At 49.4% G+C, this 18560-nt stretch overlaps 1 protein-coding gene across 13 annotated transcripts in view; it reads right to left on the bottom strand.

Annotated features, from left to right (window-relative positions):
• Positions 1-13248: 13248 nt before the first annotated feature.
• The window catches only part of CTIF (cap binding complex dependent translation initiation factor), a 168910-nt gene continuing 163598 nt past the window's right edge, over positions 13249-18560 (bottom strand). For 8 of the 13 annotated variants that reach the window (XR_011090717.1, XR_011090719.1, XR_011090721.1 and 5 more), the window contains 2 exons: positions 18425-18478; positions 16894-16979 (listed from right to left, as the gene is read on the bottom strand). Coding sequence is in view for 2 of the 13 variants with exons in the window: in XM_068665217.1 (XP_068521318.1) it covers positions 16764-16979; positions 18425-18478 (270 nt within the window). In the remaining 11 variants the exon portion in view is untranslated. Of the gene's footprint in view, positions 16980-18424; positions 18479-18560 lie in introns of those variants that run through there. The other 5 variants (XR_011090722.1, XR_011090723.1, XR_011090727.1 and 2 more) reach the window with 2 other exon arrangements.

Genomic DNA, 18560 nt, shown 5'->3' with positions numbered 1-18560 from the left:
CCAAACTTCTGGAGACGCCTCAACCTGGAAGTGCTGTTTACTCCTTCCCCTGCAAGTGTGGGCCCTGCGGTTTGATTTTCCTGCCCAGCACGCCATGGGGAAGCTGAGACTAATGTCATGGTGGGAGAACTCTCTGCTTTTAATAACTGATTGGGGGGGAAGAGCTGGGCAGCAGCTCCCCAACCTGCTCTTCATGCAAGGGCCAGGATGAGCAGGGCTGGAGGGAGGGCACTGCCTGGGGATGGGCCCCGTAGGGTGCTGCGGGGGCTGTGGGGGCTCAGTGCCCTCCCATCCAGGCAGAGTGGGTTGCTTTCATCTTCTTGGCTGGAACATCTGGAACCTGGACTCGTAAAACTTTCATTGTTACTTTAACCCTTCAGGCCCTTTCTGGGAGTCGGGGCTCAGCACAGGCAGCAGCATCGCTGGTTGGAGGCATCATTTTAGGGGGCATCCTACGAACACAGTACTTCTTGGGACCACTGAGGTCTTTCACAAGGAAACATCGTGATGCCCGGCAGCGTGGCTCCAGGCTTGGATGGATATTTCGCACAGTCAACCCTGATGCTCCCCATCCAAAGCCTTTCAGTTCTGGGAGGTCATGCTGAGTTCAGGAGGCAAATTTTTCACCTGGGGAATATTCTTGTTGCAGGAAAGCAGATCTCCAGATAGGGACCTGCTCACAGCTTGGGAAACGCCAGGAAGACAGAGACAGGGCAATTTTGGTGTTCAGAGCATTCAGTACATTCTCCTCCTTCCAATAGAGATGGACAGGCCAGTAAAATAACCTCAGCTGAAGCAACCAGGGGCACAGCATTGTGGTAAAGCAGAATTCAAGGAATGTCTAAAATGGGACTGAAAGTGGAGATGGTCAACAGCAAGAGCAGCAAACCACAGGGAACAGTGAATCTCTGTCATATGCTCCTGCCCCAAAGTCTCAGCTGCTTTTCTAAGCTCCGTGTGCAGTTCCCACACAGGGGCTCTGCCTGACACCCCTGGGTGCCCCCTGAAGCTCACGGATGCACCTCACCTTTGCTGAAAGCACACACACGTATCCAGTCTCCTGACTACAGGAGAAATGTGAAAACATGAACTAAGAGCAGGCTGAAGACCCAGAGGCTGGATGGCCAAAGGATGAAAAGGTTTTTAGGTGCTATCCTGATGTTTCAGTCAGCCTGGGTGATTTAATTTTCTAAAAATAGTTGGGTTGTACTCTGGGACTCCTGATGAGGGCTTTCTGACACACTGGGTCAGCCCCAGGCTTGAAAAGCCCAGTGCTATGCAAAAGCTTGTCCACCAGACACCAGAGCCTCCTAACCTGAATGATGTGAGGGATTCACATGGCCCAAAGGAGCTGTACTGGGCTGTGTGATGGGGCAGGGGAAAGGCTGGGGGACCTCCTATGCAGAGAAGTCTCACTGCCTTATCATTCCACAGCCACTTCTCTCCTTAAGCATCATATTCCTGCTCATCTATGTTATTGCTGTGGCCAACACCAACCTGTGTGCCCTGACCAAGCCATGGGCTGGTTATCAGCACCTCTGGCATCTGCGATGGCTTTCCTCCACCAGCAGAAGTTATTTATTTTAGAGGCTCACAATCGCTTCTTCCCAGCTCTGTGCTGGAGATGAAAGCTGACCAGCTTCCCGAAGGATAACGCACCACGGGAAGGATGTCTTCAGAAGGCACCTTAGTGCCCCGCTGCTACTGGGGATCGTGAAACCTCCACACCAGGAGACTTCAAAGAGGGCATGGCACCCTAGGATCCATGCAGCAGGAAGGTGAAATGCCCTTCCAGTTCAGGCATGCCTCCGAGTTTGCTAAAAAACACTTCTTAATAATCTGTGATTGAAACTGTAATTGTCATTGCTCTGAACAACCCCATCCACAAGTCCAGGCATGGGGAGCGCCTGAGCACTGCATGCTGTGCACAGCCCAGCCTGGCCCTTCCCTCCTGCACCCGTGGTCGGCATTATTTGGGCTGCAGAAACTTGTTCTGGTCCCTGCTGCCCTTTCTGATGGGGCCAAATGTGTGCTGGGGTCCTGGGGCGTGCAGCTGCTGGAGGGAGGCTGATAGGGTCCTGTGGCACCAACCACGGTGCTTGGCCTCGCTATCCCCTGCACCACTGCTGCAGACGCTGACGGTGGTCTGGTGGCCATCCCTGCTCTCTCCCTCCTGCCCTCGCCAAGGTCAGTTTGCTCCATTCTGTTCCTGAATTGCAAAAAGGACCTTTCATCCTTTTTGAATTCAGGTCTCATCTGCTTCCGCAAGGTGCTTAATGCAGACAGCAGACCTTGAAAGCACCTGGCATGTTTGCAGGGAATGTCTGGGTCCTAAAAGGACCAGGGTTTATGATACTGCTGGTCTCCTACCTCCCTAAATGCCACCTCACGTGGCCCTATACCACGCACAGCCCCAGGAGCTGGTGCAGGACCCACAGTACACATGGGGCATCTCCCACCCCGGGATGCTGGGGTCCTTCCTCCACCCTGGGCTGTTTGATCCAGCAATCTCCCAGAACATGTTCCTGCTCTGAGCTCTTCTTTCCAGAGGAGCTTCCACTCCTTCAGGTGCCCTCTTACCCCTGGGGGAGCCAAGCCCTCTCTCCTAGCCCCCACTCCGTGAAATGTGGGATGCTGTTTTCAGCTTTCATTGTTCTCAGGTGTTTTTGGACCTTATTAAATAACATTGCAAATGATGATGTTAATTAAAATTCCTCCAAACCGCTCCCTGCTCACCCTCATCTCGTAGCCCCTCCTTAAAACCTCATTCATTTTTGTGACCTTCCCAAGCTGAGACACTCCAGACCCAGCTTTGTAGGGTTTCTCTGTGCCACGCGCCTCCTCTGTAAAAAGCTCCGAAACACAAAGAGCTGTCTGCACACCAAGACTTCTTCATCACTGTCTCGCTATCATCTTGTCTGTCCTTGGAGTGCAAGCTTGAGGAACATGAAAATAATTTAGACAGGATTTATCTCACTTATACTGGTCTTTATCTGTGCCAGGAACGCAAGAACCTGCACTATTGGCAGGTGTATAACAGCTCACCAAAACAATTCTTCATCTCCCGTGTCCAGGATTGTTACTGTGCATGTCTCTTTGAAAGACAACATTTTAGGAACTCAGCTCCCATCTGTTCTGCATGGATGTCAAATAGCTGGAATAATGTCTGTAAAACCCCCGTCTTTTTTTAGTTATTAATCTCTATCCCGTGTTTTTGCCCACTGCATGTGTGGTGTATGTGTTCTTTGGAGATTTGTTAGCCTTGCTGGAGGAGCAGAACATTCCCCTGCAGGAAGATGGGCATGCAAACAAGGAAGAAAACTGTCCTTAAAATTCAAAATTCATCCCAATGAAGGAAGAAAAATGAACTGAATACTAGAAAATGGGATTGGAAGAGATCACTAAAAATCAGTAAGTCCACCCCTAAACTGAAGGGCAATTCAGCTGTCTTTAAACCCCCAATGACAGGTGTTTTTCCAACCCCTTCTTGAAAATCTCATGTGAAACTATTTTTTTTCAGACAATTTTTCCAAGCCTTAATTATTTCCTGCACTGGTAAATTGCCCTCTGTAACCCAGGCTGTATCTTCCTTCCTGCAGTTTAAGCCTCTGATTTCTTAGTCCTTCCTTTGTGATTATGAAGGGTTTATTTCCTTTCTCTTGGTAGCTATGTTTTAGGATTTACTATGTCCCCTCTCTGTTTTTTTTTTCTTCTCTAGACTAAACAACCCCAGGTCCTTCAAACTCTGGGATATCTTCTAATTTTCTGAGCACTTTACAAATTGTCTTCCAGACTTCCTCTATTACTAGTTCACCACCTTTGTTACTAAATCATTATCTGACATTTATCATATATTAATTATGGAGGTCAATGTTATTCATTCCATTTTTTATTCCTATTATTATTGTAGAATTATTATTACAGAACATAACAGTTGTTGCCCAGCTATCAGCCAGCTCTGTATGGCTTTGCAGAGGTAGGGATGGTTGTGTTAAGGGCAGCTGTTCCCAGGGCCAAATAGCCACAGGACCGTGGGGAGCCATGGGATCCTTTTGACAGAGCAACAAATTGCTGTGTGTGCATTGCATGCCTGTTAAAACTGTTTTGAGGGCAAAAAGGGATTTTGAAACTCTTTTTTTTTCTGCTTGAAAGGTGCATCTTCGGTGGAGATACCTGCCTGGGTTTCTGTGAGAGCTCCATTTCCTCCCCTGTAGATTTTAATTCAGGCCATTTGATATGCACTAAAGTACACCTATCCACATCTTCACTAGCATTTTTGGTGGCATCAGCTACATCGATGGTGGTGACCCCAAATTCAGCTGTTTCCAGCCCACTGCCATATCCCCTGCCTTCCACTAAGGTGAGGGTGTGTGGCTTTCCACTGCCCCAGAAAATGACCTTTGGAACAAACCTTTGGCAGCTCCAGATGTGGGATGAAGGCAGGAATTCCCTACAGAATGCGGGTGGCTGTGCTGACCCCACACCACAATCCCACCTCCACATCTGCACAGGGGCTTCTGGCCCTGCTGGGGAGGGGCAGCCATCATCTTATCTCCTTCCTCTGCCTTATCTGCTTCCAGGAGGAAAAGCGCATCCTGGGAGAAGGACTGGGTGGCTCAAAATGGAGTGGGGGCTCCCTGGGGGCTCCCAGCCTGCCCGCAAAGCAATCTGGGAAGCAGCACCAAGATCCTATCCGGCACCTCAGAGGCAAAACAAAGCAGTGAGGGACACAAGGACCTGAGATGACCCTGCTGGGCAATGCCTGAAAGCTTCAGCTCCTGGGAAGGGGGGCAGCATGAGAAAGTGGGTCAGGGCTGGAAACCCAGAGAGGAACCTGTCCCAAACTACCCAGAGTCTGCAGGGCAAGGTGGCTGCTCGTGGGTGGGCGATACAGGCACGGGGCATGCCCCTTGCAGGACCAGAGAGGCACATGAGATGGGGTTTGCACCATGGCAATGCAGGGACAAACCTGATGATGCGCATCCTCATCCCACGCACCAGTAGTCCCACACAGCAGCGTGCAAATTACTCCCCCCCCTTCCCCCTGGTGAGCCCCCGGCTGATGTGTTGCTAGGGGTTGTCACACAGAGGGTGGCAGCAGGGAACAGAGGCCACCGGCTGTCCTCCGGAGACCCCAGCTGAGTGCCCTGAGATGGTGCCCCACTGTCTGGGCTCCCTTCCAGCCACGTCATGGGACTCCCAGCAAATCTCCCGGGGCAATTCGATCCGTTGAGCGACAGCACCTATCACTCTGACACCACGGGTTTTCCACGGTTCAAGGAGCCAAAGTTCATTGATAATGGTCCTGGCAGCTGGGGCACACCGGGGGCTTGTGCCACCCGTCGAGGGACAGCATGGTCGAGGGACAACATGGTCGAGGGACAACATGGGTCGCCTGGAGAAGTGGGGCAGAAACACGGCACTGTGGGGATGAGGTCACTCTGCATCCTCTGCATAAAATATTGAGTCCTGCTGCTGTAATGAATCGGGAAAAAAAATAACCCTCATGATACATTCTATGAAAATAAAAGAGGTTATATTGCTGCTAGTGGATGTTAGCAGTTTTTATTTCACGGAGCAGTCAGACTTGATGATGAAACTCTGTCTGAAGCTTCACAGAGACAAATTACATGTTTCCCAGTAGTCCTTGAATGGCTATCAAATGTGTCATAGTTAGGAGTCAGCCTAGAGGGACTTTTTCTCCAGTAGCTCCCATTCCAGGAAATGAGTCTGCCCATGTGCATTCCCTAAATTTGTCAGTGATCTAGGATGCATCTTTGTTAAAATTAGAGCACTTTGCTAAGGTTTCTAATAACTCTTGAGTAATTGAGGAGGTGAAACAGGTGGTGAAGCCTTATGTCCATTCTCAGAAGAGACAACCAGCTTGGTGGGAAGCACTGGGAGCTCTCCATTGCACTGGGGGCAATGCCTCACTGGCTGGCCCTCCACCAGGGGCTGGCAGAGAAACCCCCACCTGCAGCATGAGGTAGGAGCCGCCTCTTGCACCACTTGAATGCTGTACAGTGTGATATCCACCAACAAAAACACCAAAACTTCTCCAGTTTCCCCTTTGTCCTCCCTGGGCTGGGCCAGATGCAGGCTGAACCCAGGGGCAGGATGGGGAAGGGTTGGGAAGCCCTCTGCTGCCCCAAAGCAAATATCCAACGTGAAATAAATGTATGTTCGAGCCACCACATCATCATTCCAGGCTGGCCTGGAGATGGCTTTGCAGATGTGCACTCATTTTGTTAACAGGTTGCTTTGGATTTGAAGGCACAGGGAGATGGACTGCTTGTCTTTTGTGCATTAAAAGAACGGAGCCAGGGAGATGAGTGGCTGAGGTGCTACAGGTCTGGTTGAGTGCCACTGGATGGAAATGCTGTGAGGAGAGCTTCTCCCATGGCCTTCCAGTATTTCCTTGTGGATGAGGCTGGCCAATGCCAGCAAACTCACAGAAAGAAGTTAAAAAAATCCAGGGCCCCACCTTGTCTCTCTCCCCATTAACTCCTTTGACCTTGGAAAAAAAAAAAAACAAAGCAAAACAGGGCTGGGTTCAGATTCAGTTTACATTGTAGATAAAGTTCAGCCTACTTCTAATTTTGTCCCAGCAGTTCCCACCAGAAAACAGGCTCCAGCACGGCGCCTGTCCGACAGCCAGTCCTGGCCCGCTCCCCTCCACCAGCACCCCTGTCCCCAAAAACCCCACCACCAGCCAGGGTGTCCAGATGGGACAGCGAACATCCCGGCCACCCACAGGAGCATCTCCTTCATGTGGGGCCTATTTTCCCCCTGCTGTGTCCAGCAGGGCCATCCTGGGCTGTGCCAGGTCTTCAGATGACACCTTGGTCAGATGTGCCTTCACCCAGGCTCCCCCTGGTTTCTTTTTTCCTTGGTCCATTTGGTCCAGCACTGTGGGGACAAATAGGTGGAGAAGAGGGGACGCAAACCCAGCATGCCCCAGGCAAGGTGTTTGCAGCAGCAGAAAGCATTAAAATGGGAGAAAGCTCTTGTGCAGGGTGCTAAATCAGAAATATGGGGACCAGGGATGCCCCCCGAAAAGAATGTGGTGGTGGGGACTGGCACAGAACAGTTTGTGGTCCCTGAGACATCCTCAGCTGGGGAAAGGGATGACAGGAGCTGCGGAGGCCAAATGTGCCAGCATGGAGCTGGGGAAGGGAAAGGTTCATGCTATTTGGAAACGCAGGAGAGAGCAAAGAGAGCTTTAGTTAGAGGACAAGGAGCAAATGGGGAATAAACAGGTATATGGGGCTGAAAAGTCAAACCTAAGGGTTATTTAGGATTAGCCCCTCTGATACCTGTAAGCCCCAGCAGCACCACTTGTAAAAGTGCTCACAGAAGCAGCAGAAGTGCAATTTTGGATAAAGAACATGCAATGTGTCTGTGCAGTGACTATAAAAACAGTAACCACAAGGCAATTGCTACGCAGTCACTCTCCCAAATGCTTTTTCCTGTCCCCCCCAAAAATAAGACTGTATCTATCTTAGGAAACCGGCACAAAGCCTGGTCTTCCAACAGTACCAAGCATGCTGCATGCTCGTGCTCTACAAGAACTACAGCCCAGGCCTGCAAACTGGGGTTTGATTTCTTGCAATAGCTGTAAAACACAGCCCTGGGGACAAAAGTTACCTTAGCTGTAAAACAATACGCAAGCTGTATTTCACAACCTTTACTGTCTTTCTCTCCCCAGAGTAATATTTTACAGCATTTGCCCTCAAACCAGTTTTTCATAACACAACATGTGTAATTACCAGCATACAGGTTTTTGTAACCCATCTCCCAACACACCTTTAATCCTACCTGCCCCTCGCCCCCTTCTCCTCCAACCTCTGCCTTACCGGAATGGGGCTCTTCCAGGCTTGCTCCAGAAGGTGAATTTGAGCTCTTTTGAGCTCAAAATCCAGAAATGTCAAAAACACGATTTGAAAAGTGCAGTCTGAGATGGCAGGGTGCTCTTCTCATTAATTTCAGGTAAACACTGGGATGTGCAGGGCACAGCTGGACAGCAGATCTCCCCTCCTGTGGGGGAAGGATTCAGGGGATGTTATCTAAGCAGAGGTAGGGAATGCTGGTCAGGATCAGGCAGTGCTCTCAGCACCCCTTTCACAAAGCAGAAACATTTCCCGGGAACGCTTGATGGGAAGTTATTGAAAAGGTCTGTGCTAATAATATGAAAACACTTTGTTTAAATGTTATTGCTACAGCAACATAACATACACTGAAATGAAGCGCTTTGTTTGGTGAAAAACTCAGATGATTTAGGACAGAATGGAATTTGGAAATCTCAGCATTTCTCTTGAGAGGGACTTTGCATTTTTTTCCCCGTGAGCACTATGGCATGGCTATAAATGATGCTAAGTAGTTAGCCTGCTTTCATTTGGTGCTCTATGAGGCACCAGTTTAGCATGCAACCCACCAAGCCTCTGCCCCTGTGAGGCACCAAGCTCATGCTCAGCTGCAAGGACAATTATTGCAGCTCTCCAGGAGCCGTTTGCATCTCCAGAAATGCTTAAATTGTTAAATCACATGCCCGGATGGGATATATATATATATATTATTTTTTTTTTGCAGAAGTTAGGCTCTAGGCATTAATTCAGAAAAGTCCTGCGGGCTGGGATAGACACAAAGCCTGGCTCAGTAGTCATATTTAAGTAGCCACATGAGTCTCTGGCTTTGTAATTGGTGAGCAACAGTGTAGGTTTCAAAAGGAAGAGGCCATATAGCCTTGTGGTGTATGTTATTGTTGGACTCTTGTTCTTTTTGTTGCACCTAAACCTTAAGAGCATGGTCCTTTATATATGGCAAAAATACTCCTTGTGTCCAAAAAGCCTAAAACCATCAGAAAATTGCCCAAACTGCCCCCCACCGATCAGGGTGACTTTTGCAAGGCTGTGTCTGCACCCCAGACGAGGTTGTACATCCATACATGTGGATGCATTAGGATGCTCCGGCACCACACGCATAGATGGCTACATGTGCACATGTGGTGCCTGTGCTAGCCTAAAGCTCTCAACAAAACCTTATTTTCTGCAGGCTTTTAGACAAGGCTGCCATGGCAGAGCGCAGCGGGTTGGAGCCTAACCACAGTGGGGGTGCTGGTGCAGCCAGATCTGAAGGCTCCATAAACCCCAATTCCAAAGAGAAAAATGCTGAACGCAGCTCCAACTCTGTCACCAAAGCTGAAGCAAGCTGCTAACAAATGCAGCCTCGGAGAAGGGTTTAATTACAAAAGCAGTGAATAAGGCCGTCCCACCCTGCCAGTTAATGGCCTGTTTTTACTTTTGTCAAAGCAATAATCATTTAAGCTACATTTCAGCTCACAAACACGGCAGCAACGCTATTATGTTAAGTGTGAACTCGCTTTATCACTTATATAGGATTTATATTTGTTATCCATTTTGCCACTAGCACAAGCATTTAAAAACTCCACTCATTACTCAGTATTAGAAGCAGAGCTGCTGGAAGAGGAAAACATCCCTGTTATTTGCAGGTTTACCATGCTTTAGGAAAGTAAAGCAAACTTGCTCTGATTTATGGGGTTCCTTTATTTGCTGCTGCCTGGGTTTCTGGCAGCTGCGAGGAATTCACAGAAATATTCCTGCGTCTCGAAAGCTTCAGACCTGCAGCAATGACCACCGATCTGCTTCCAAGCCTCCTGTTTGCTGCATGCTGTTCTCACTGAGGACATCCTGGCGACCCAGGGCCCAGCCCTGCTTTTGGCTAGGCTGCCCTGAACTGAAGCTGGTTAGGATGCTGCAGTGACAGCGAGCACGGACATGGTGATTGCTTTCCCCTGCACCGCCCTCAGAAAAACCCAAGAGTCCACTGAGTGCAGAAGGGCTGAGCAGGGTTTGCATCACCTTTCCCATGAGGATGCTCAACTCAACATCACTTTACATCTGTGGATGGGAAAACAACAGCCAAGAGGAGTTTTTTTTTTGCTAGCTGTGCTCCTGCTGAGTGACCATGTTGCTGCAGACACGCCGGTACAGGAGACGAGCCCCGGCCAGTGGCGGGATCCACCTCCTCCCACCCCCTCCTCTATTTATTTTGCATCCCAGCCGTGCTGCAGCGAGCTGCGAGCACACACGCACGGTCACATAGGGCATTTTGCAAGAGACAATGGGCTTTTCCAACAGCAGCAACCTGCAATTTTCTGTCCGTAGCTCGGGAGCCTGATAACACAAACCACTCAAATCAAGTGACCTGCGGCTTCCTGGGTGAACACATGCATTTCAATTAGCTGAAAACCCTCTCTAATTGACTCTGGCTAGGCTGAGAAGGGTTTTCCAGGGAAGACTGCTTAGAAAAAACAGAGGTTTATTTTATTATTTTTTTATTATTTTTTTTTTAGCAGATTGCATCGAGTAAAAGCTGGAGTGGTTTGCTCTGAGCCGTGATGCACCGCAGGGTTGGTCCCATCCCTAGTACTGAGCAGTGACGAGTCGCCAAATGGAGCTGCAGAATCATAGAATCATAGAATATCCCAAGAAAAGAGACACATAAGGATCATCAAGTCCAACTCCTGGCACCACACAGGTCTGCCCAAAAGTTTAGACCATGTGACTAAGTGCACAGTCCAATCACTTTTTAAATTCAGACAGGCTCAGTGCAGTGACTACTTCCCTGGGGAGCCTGTTCCTGTGTGCGACCACCCTCTCAGTGAAGAACCTCTTCCCGATGTCCAGCCTAAACTTCCCCTGCCTCAGCTTAACACCGTTCCCGTGGGTCCTATTACTGGTGAATAAGGACAATAGGTCACCTGCCTCTCCACTCCCCCTCGCGATGAGGTCCCCCCTCAGCCTCCTCTTCTCCAGGCTGAACAGGCCCAGTGACCTCAGCCGCTCCTCATACCTCTTCCCCTCTAGGCCCTTCACCATCTTCGTCGCCCTCCTCCACTCTCCAACAGTTTAACGTCCTTTTTGTACTGTGGTGCCCAGAACTGCACACAGTACTCGAGGTGAGGCCGCACCAGCGCAGAGTAGAGCGGGACAATCACCTCCCTTGACCGACTAGCAATGCCGTGTTTGATGCACCCCAGGATACGGTTGGCCCTCCTGGCTGCCAGGGCACACTGCTGGCTCATATTCAGCTTGCTGTCAACCACAACCCCCAGATCCCTCTCTTCTAGGCTGCTCTCCAGCGTCTCATCGCCCAGTCTGTACGTATAGCCAGGGTTGTCCCGTCCCAGGTGCAGGACCTGGCACTTGCTCTTGTTAAACTTCACGCGGTTGGTGATCGCCCAGCTCTCCAATCTGTCCAGATCTCTCTGCAAGGCCTTTCCACTCTCAACAGAGTCCACAACTCCTCCAAGTTTGGTGTCGTCGGCAAATTTGCTCAGAACACCTTCTAGTCCTACATCCAAATTGTTTATAAAAACATTGCAGAGGACTGGCCCTAAAATGGAGCCTTGAGGGACCCCACTAGTGACCATCCACCAGCCTGATGTGGCCCCATTTACCACAACCCTTTGAGCCCTGCCCGTCAGCCAATTGCTCACCCATTGTATGATGTTTTTGTTTAGCTGTATGCTGGACATTTTGCCCAGTAGGATCCTATGGGAAAGCATGTCAAAAACTTTGCTGAAATCCAAAGAAATCACATCATCTGGTTTCCCTTGATTGACTAGATGGGTGATCTTATCATAAAAGGAAATCAAATTTATTAGGCAGGACCTACCCCTTGTGAACCCATGTTGGCTGGGACCAGCGACTGCATTGTCCCCCAGGTGCGCCTCAATAACCTTAAGAATCATCTTCTCCATGATTTTACCAGGCACTGACGTGAGACTGACAGGCCTGTAATCTCCAGGGTCTTCTTTCTCGCCCTTCTTGAAAGTTGGTACAACACTTGCCAGCTTCCAGTCTACTGGGACCTCTCCAGATTCCCAAAACCGTTGAAAAATAATTGAGAGAGGTCCCACGATGATGTCAGCCAGCTCTTTAAGCATCCTGGGATGAATCCCATCCAGACCCATGGACTTGTATGGATCCAGGTGGAGCAGCAAATCCCGCACATGTTCAGGGTTGGTTAGGAGTTTGTCATTCTCACTGTTATGGTCCTCCAGCTCAGGGCACCCTGGGTCCCAAAGCCCATCATCGGCATTGAAGACAGAGGCGAAGAAGGCATTAAACATCTCTGCTTTGCCTATGTCCTTGTCTGTGAGACAAGTAGTGGACCTATGTTTTCTTTGGTTCTCCTTTTTCTGTTCACATATCTAAAAAAAACTTTTTTATTGTCTCCCACAGACATGGCCAGCTTCAGCTCTAGTTGACTTTGGCCACACGAATTTTCTACCCTACAAACACAAACAGCATCCCTGCATTCCTTCTTTGTCGCCTGACCCTGATTCCAGTACACTTTCTTTTTCTGCCTAAGCTGCAGTAGAAGATCCCTGGTCAGCGAGGCCAGCCTTCTGCCCCACCTGCCTGCCTTCTGATATTTTGGAATCACCTGATCCTGTGCTTTTAGGAGGCAGTGCTTAAAGACTGACCAGCACTGATGAACACCAATGCCTTCAAAAGCAGCTTCCCAGGGGACCTTGCTGACTAGTTCTCTGAGCAGCCTGAAGTCTGCTTTCCCCATATCCAGGGCTGAAGTTTTGGTGGCAGTTTTCCTTCTGTCACCAAAAATTCTAAACTCAACCACTTCATGAGACGGCCGCCAATTTCCACGTCCCCCACAAGACCCTCTCTCTTCTCCAGCAACAGATCTAGGAGGGCACCTTTCCTAGTTGGCTCCCTTAGTACCTGCACCAAGAAGTTATCATCTAGGTGCTTTAGGAACCTCCTGGACTTTCTCGTGTTGGCCATGTGGTAATCCCAGTTAACGTCTGGCAAGTTGAAGTCCCCCATAAGGACTAGGGGAGTTGATCTTGAGGGCCCAGAGGCTCGACCCAGGGGCTACGTTTCAAAGCAGACACCATAATGTTGTTGTTGTGTTTTTTTTCCCTTCATCCTTTGTTCCAAGCTAAACAAAAGTCCCCCCCAGACCACCAAAACTGATTGCACGTACTGACAAAGAGATGGGGAAATGTCAAGCTTTAAACATTTATTACACAGATGATGCATTTTATAGCACATAGTGAGTTGGTTTGGATGTTCTATAAACAAGACTGAATTGCCACAAAGCGTTATAAGCTCCTTTGTTTTAATAATCTTTGAAATGCTGAAAACTATGAGGTTTTGTTTTCTCTAGTATGAAGATCTACTCTTTATTCTCCCCAAAACCTTTGTCCTTTTTTTAAGCACTTAGTTTAACAAACATGATTAAATTAAAAATGTTGCTTCTTCAAATGCAAATAAATACATTAAAAAATGAATTGCTAGCATTAAATCCATGTTCTGCAGGACACCACAGCCTTGTTGGCCATCAACAGGACTTTGCAACCCTTAGAGTCGTTTCTCCTGAAAAATACTGTATCACCGGGACTGGCTAACAGATAACACCAAGAAGAGCAAAATTTGTGTAAAGCCATAAAGTACCTAGTGGGGAAATAAAAATCCTATTTCAGATTTTGAGAGACTTCCAAGTGAGGGATGTTATAAAAATAAGCAGGAAAACAAATAATAAATTATTCTCACAAGTTTTCCTTCAAAGCCATCAATCATGCCAAGAATAGATACTAATTAATCTCCTTCGGGGGAAGAGGGGAACCAGACAAATCACTTACTTTGCTTTTTTCCCCTCATTCTCATTTTACCTCTGTACAAACGAGACTTCTCCAAACGGGGGGGTCAAATCCCTCATGGGGAAACTGAGCAGGCTGCTTTGCAGACAGCCAAAGCCTCCAGTTTGGCAATAATTTGCCTGGGAAGGAGGGGACCAGGTGCTGGGATATCCATGGGGAGCAGAGCTGGCAGCTCCGGGCATCATCACGTCCTTACACCAGCCCCAGGTTTGGCCTGACATGGATTTGGCCAAAGGAGGGTGTTCTGTCCCCAAAACGCACTGCTGCCCCCACCCCTCCACATCACATTGCCGGTGGCATCTTTCCTTCCCAACAGGCAGGCTTCCCACTGAGGGACTCCAGATATGCCAGTGGCCGTACATAATTCCAGGGGGAAAAAAAATACTTTTTTGGTCAACATCTAGATTCTCACACACCAACAGAGTGAATGACATACCAAGTTACCAAGCGGTGAGTGGCTGGATGAATGGACCTTAACAGCGGAGACAGACGACAGACATTTAAAAAGACAGGTTTCACAGGAAAATTCTTCCACGGGAGAAATCCCAGCATTGGAGGGCAAAGCCATAGGCCGAAGCTCCTCCAGGCTTTTCCATTTTATTTTTTTTTTTCCTTTTTTTCTTTTGCTGCATTCAGAGAGCAGGCCCCGAGGGATGTTACGGTGTGGAGTGGGATGCAGGGAAGCTCTTCTGGCCTTCAGAAATCCCCCAGCAAATCTTTTTCTCCAGTCTTCTCCCCAAAGTCTGAAAGAGTAGCAGCACCTCTCTAGCCCCAGCTACCTCATTAATGTTTCCAACCAGTGGGGTCTAATTTACATCAATCGACTGCGTGCAGTTCACACATCGGAGGCTGTCATGACACTAAAGGTCCCTTGACAAATTGTCCTCACTACAGGTAATTTCACTCCATTTGCTCAGTTTAAGCCCTCGCTCCTCCTCCATTCCCCACCCGCCTCTTGGCTGGGGCCCAGGCTGCTCTGGGGCTGCTGACGGCAACTTTCCGGGGTCACACCGACATTCACGCCTCTGGTCCTCCACTCCCCACAGGGCCAAGTGGCTGGGAAGGCCAAGAGCAAGGGCACAGCCCTCAGCTGTCCAACACCGACAGGTCTGATGCAGTCCAGCTTCGTGCTAACACCTTCCGACCTTTCTGCTTTTCTGCGGCAGTGCTAACACAGCTGCCGGGCCTACATCCCCAGTCCAGGAATCAGTCTGTGCAGACATGGACCACTGAAGCTCCTCTTTCCAGCTCCTTTCCTCGTGCTCCTTTCCTCGTGCTCCACGTGCAGATTAGGAAACGCTCCCACAGCCAACCTCATGAAAAGTTCAAGTCGTGCCAAACCACATGGCCAGGATGCTCAGCTCTTGCACATGTGCACAGGGAAGGTTTCTACCCTTCAAGCTGCGTGGCAGGGAAGCCTCCTGTCCCTCGCACACAGGCCGGTAGCTCCCTAAGGCACGTGAGATGGGGATGGCACCGCGGGGTCAGGGCTTCTTCTGCTCCTCTCCCACTTCACCAAAATGAGCACCGGCAGGGATTTCATGTGTACAAGCATCGGCAGAGAAGCAAATAAGGAAACACCAAGTCCTGACGTTTGCTAGTTGCTATTCACTTGCCATCCATGCTCAGGGCTCTTCCAGCTCTGCTGGGCGAACACCTCCCCAAATCCCCCATCATCTCCCCATCTCTCCCTTCTCACCATCTCTCCCACCTCCCCAGCACCAGCCCAGCCACCCCAGCATGCAGCAAAGCAGGGTCTCCCTGCTCCCCACTTCACCCTGCTCCCTCCGAACACGTCACCCTGCACTCGGGGACATGGTACCACTTATTTACACCGACCAGGGCACACAGCCGTGCCTCTACAATGCACACCTACAAATACTGGATAGGAAATGAAGCCAGTTAGAAGCCATGCTCAAAACCTGTATTTTTGGCTTTTCATTGTTTTCCTCTTCTTTTTTTCCCTCCTTTTTTGCCATGTACTTCTTGTCTTCTCTCTACTGGTTTCCCAAGAACATCAAGTCTTCATTTCTCCATTGCCCTGTACATTACTAGGCCCGACTACAACGGGCCTGGTTTGAAATGTATTATTACAACCATGACAGTAATTACAACAAAGCACTCTTTCAACAGAAACAAAAAAATTACAAAATATAAATGGGTTATAGTTTAGTGGATGGGGGATGCCATGGCTTTACCAGCCAGAGCAAATAGCTGCAGCTTCCCGTGTTTCTTGGAGCTCCCAGCTCAGGGCACACATTTTTCAGTTAATCTGCGAGATTACTGGCAAGACAACTGTGGCTATATTAATTCTACAGTGGCTTTTGGGCTCCTTAAAAATCCTCCTCCTACTTCAGCATCTTCACGTAAACCATTTGTGAGCTTGCAGGAAGGCGTCACTTCCATGTCTCCGTGCTTATTGCAATTGTCTATTCACAATAAAATAAAATAGAATAAAATAAAATACAAATGACCAAGAAAAATAAAACCCAGTGCAAATAAGAAAACCTTCCTGCTCGCCGGTTGGCATCTGAAGGGGAGACGAGTAGACGGAGGGGAGGTGGGGGAGCAGAAAGTTGAAGATAAGGGGGGGGGGAAAGCTCCACTTGACAAAAGCCATCAGTGATGAGTGTCTGGTGTAGTATGTGTCGTACTTTGTCCTCCCGGGACAACTGTCGCCTGCCAGTTGGCCAGGGCAAGCCAGGAGAACAGTGTGAAAACAATACTTGCCCCCACTCAGGCTCACTTTTCCAACTCGCTGTCTTCTTTCTAAAGCCAAACAATAACCTGGCGGGATGCACTGCTGCTGGAGCAATGAGTTCATAAAAGAAACCCTAAAACAAAAACATGGCAGGGAAGAGGGGTGACACTTGGCGACACAGCTGAAAAGAAACATGCTTCTCCCTCCCCACCCCACGAACGTATTCTGGAGCATGCTGGGGTTTGTCTGCTTAGGTATTTAAATCAGAAAGGTGCTTGCCTGGCTGCGAGAGCTGGATCCTGCTAAGGTGTGTGTCTCCTTCTCGCCCCTTCCCACCCCTCCCTGCCCTGCCCCTCAGGCTGTCAGTTTTTGGATTGTCTTGTTGTAGTACTGCATGATGGTAGGTGTCAGCGGGTTCCAGTTGTTGGCATGCAGCTCGATGACCTCCAGCAGGAGGGACCGTGTCAGCATGGACTCGGAGGGGCACAGCATCTTGTCGCGAGCTATGGCCAGCATCTCCGTCATCATCTCAGGCAGCTGCTCCTCCAGCAGCCGGCCGGTGCTTTGCAGCTGTTGGGAGAGAGGGGGTCAGAGGTGGCTTGTTAAAGTGTGAGCTGCCGCCATGGCTTGCGCTACTGTTGTGTAGCTGGGGGGCAAGGGTCAGGGGGATCCTCCTGGGCAGCCAGGACAGCTGGCCCCATGTTGGAGGGGTGGAAAGCTGCTTGGCACTGCTGAAAATGTGATGCTGGCAGGAAGGAAGCAGGACACGAGCTACAGATGCTGCTGTGTCATGGCTTGTGGGCATGCACCGAGCCAACTCCAGCAACAGAGAGGCAATATTTACATAGTAGGGCTGTTTTCCAAAAATATGCAGCCTGCTCTTTTTTTTTTCACCCACATTTCACACTCCCCCAGTTTTCCCCCGGCTGGGCTGTGATTGGATGCTGCTGTTGGTGAGAAATGCAGGCACCCCGCAGCACACTCCCCGATGCTGCCCAGAGCCGTGTGCTATGGGTGAAGCTTTCGAAAGCACTCATGCCGGGCTGCTGTAAGAGTGAATGGTTCAGCTCCCACTGACTTCAAAGGTGGCAGCACTGGGTGCTTTTGAAAAATACCACCTAAAAATCAAGCTATTGTCAAAACAAAGTGCATGCTGTGATGTGGTATTCCTGCCTTTTACCTGCTCCCTCATTTACATGCTGATTCACAGCTGTCAGTGACTCCCAGTCATTAATCTGATTAAGCAGGGCTCTCCTGTATGCATAACAAATTTTGCCCTTTGCACAGCAGCAAGGTCTGCATTTCCAGCCATCGCACCTCTTCTCCAAGGATGGCCAAGTGTTTTTAAAGCAGTGTAAACCACAGAAAACCCCATCTCAGGCTTGTGAGGCATCAGGGATTTGATTGGAGAGTTTTCAAAAGTCCTGACTTTAAAAATGCAAACTTCCCTCTTCAGCTGCCTGCCACTTTGCTGAATTTCAACCATCCAGCTGCAATTTTTCAGCCTACTTCAACCTCTCTCTTCAAGACAAGCATCAGTTCCCATGGGCCAATCACTTCCAAAAAGCGAAGCTAATGAAACTTTGCAATTCCACCCGTGCTATATTTGTACCATCGTTTCTCTGCAAAGCTTTCTGAGCACAGCAAGCCTCTCTGTGGGAGCCACCGCCACTGCATGAGCAAAGGCAGTGTGACGGAGCCTTTGGTCCAATACAGGTGGTTTTGTGCTTAAAAAATACCACAGGGTGAGATCTGAAGGAATCTGGAAGAGATTCAAAGGAACCAGGATGATAGGAATTAGTTTTGTGGTGAGACCCTGGCTAGCAAATTTGGTTGCATCCATTCACACGCATTGGAAGCACAGTGACAGCCGCCTCTCTTATCCCATGGTGCTGTCTTTTGTATTTGGGTGTAATGCAGCCAGGTAACGTGGCTCTGGGTTTGGGCACGTGCACAGCCAAGGACAGAAGGGGCAGAGCAACGAGGAGGGGTGGGTGGCATCAGAGCTTCCCTACCTCCATGGAGCAGCAAAGCACGGCGTCCTCCTTCACGTCCTGAGATTGTAACAACTGCAAGAGAGAGGAGAGAAAATGAAAATGCGCAAGTGAAAATGTGATGAGTGAAAATGCGCGACCTCCTCCTCCCACTGGA

This window comes from Anas acuta, chromosome W, assembly GCF_963932015.1.
Source record: "Anas acuta chromosome W, bAnaAcu1.1, whole genome shotgun sequence".
In the NCBI taxonomy this organism is placed as follows: Eukaryota; Metazoa; Chordata; class Aves; order Anseriformes; family Anatidae; genus Anas; species Anas acuta.
The sequence above is the reverse complement of the archived record's forward strand: the minus strand, read 5'-3'. Positions and strand labels throughout refer to the sequence as shown.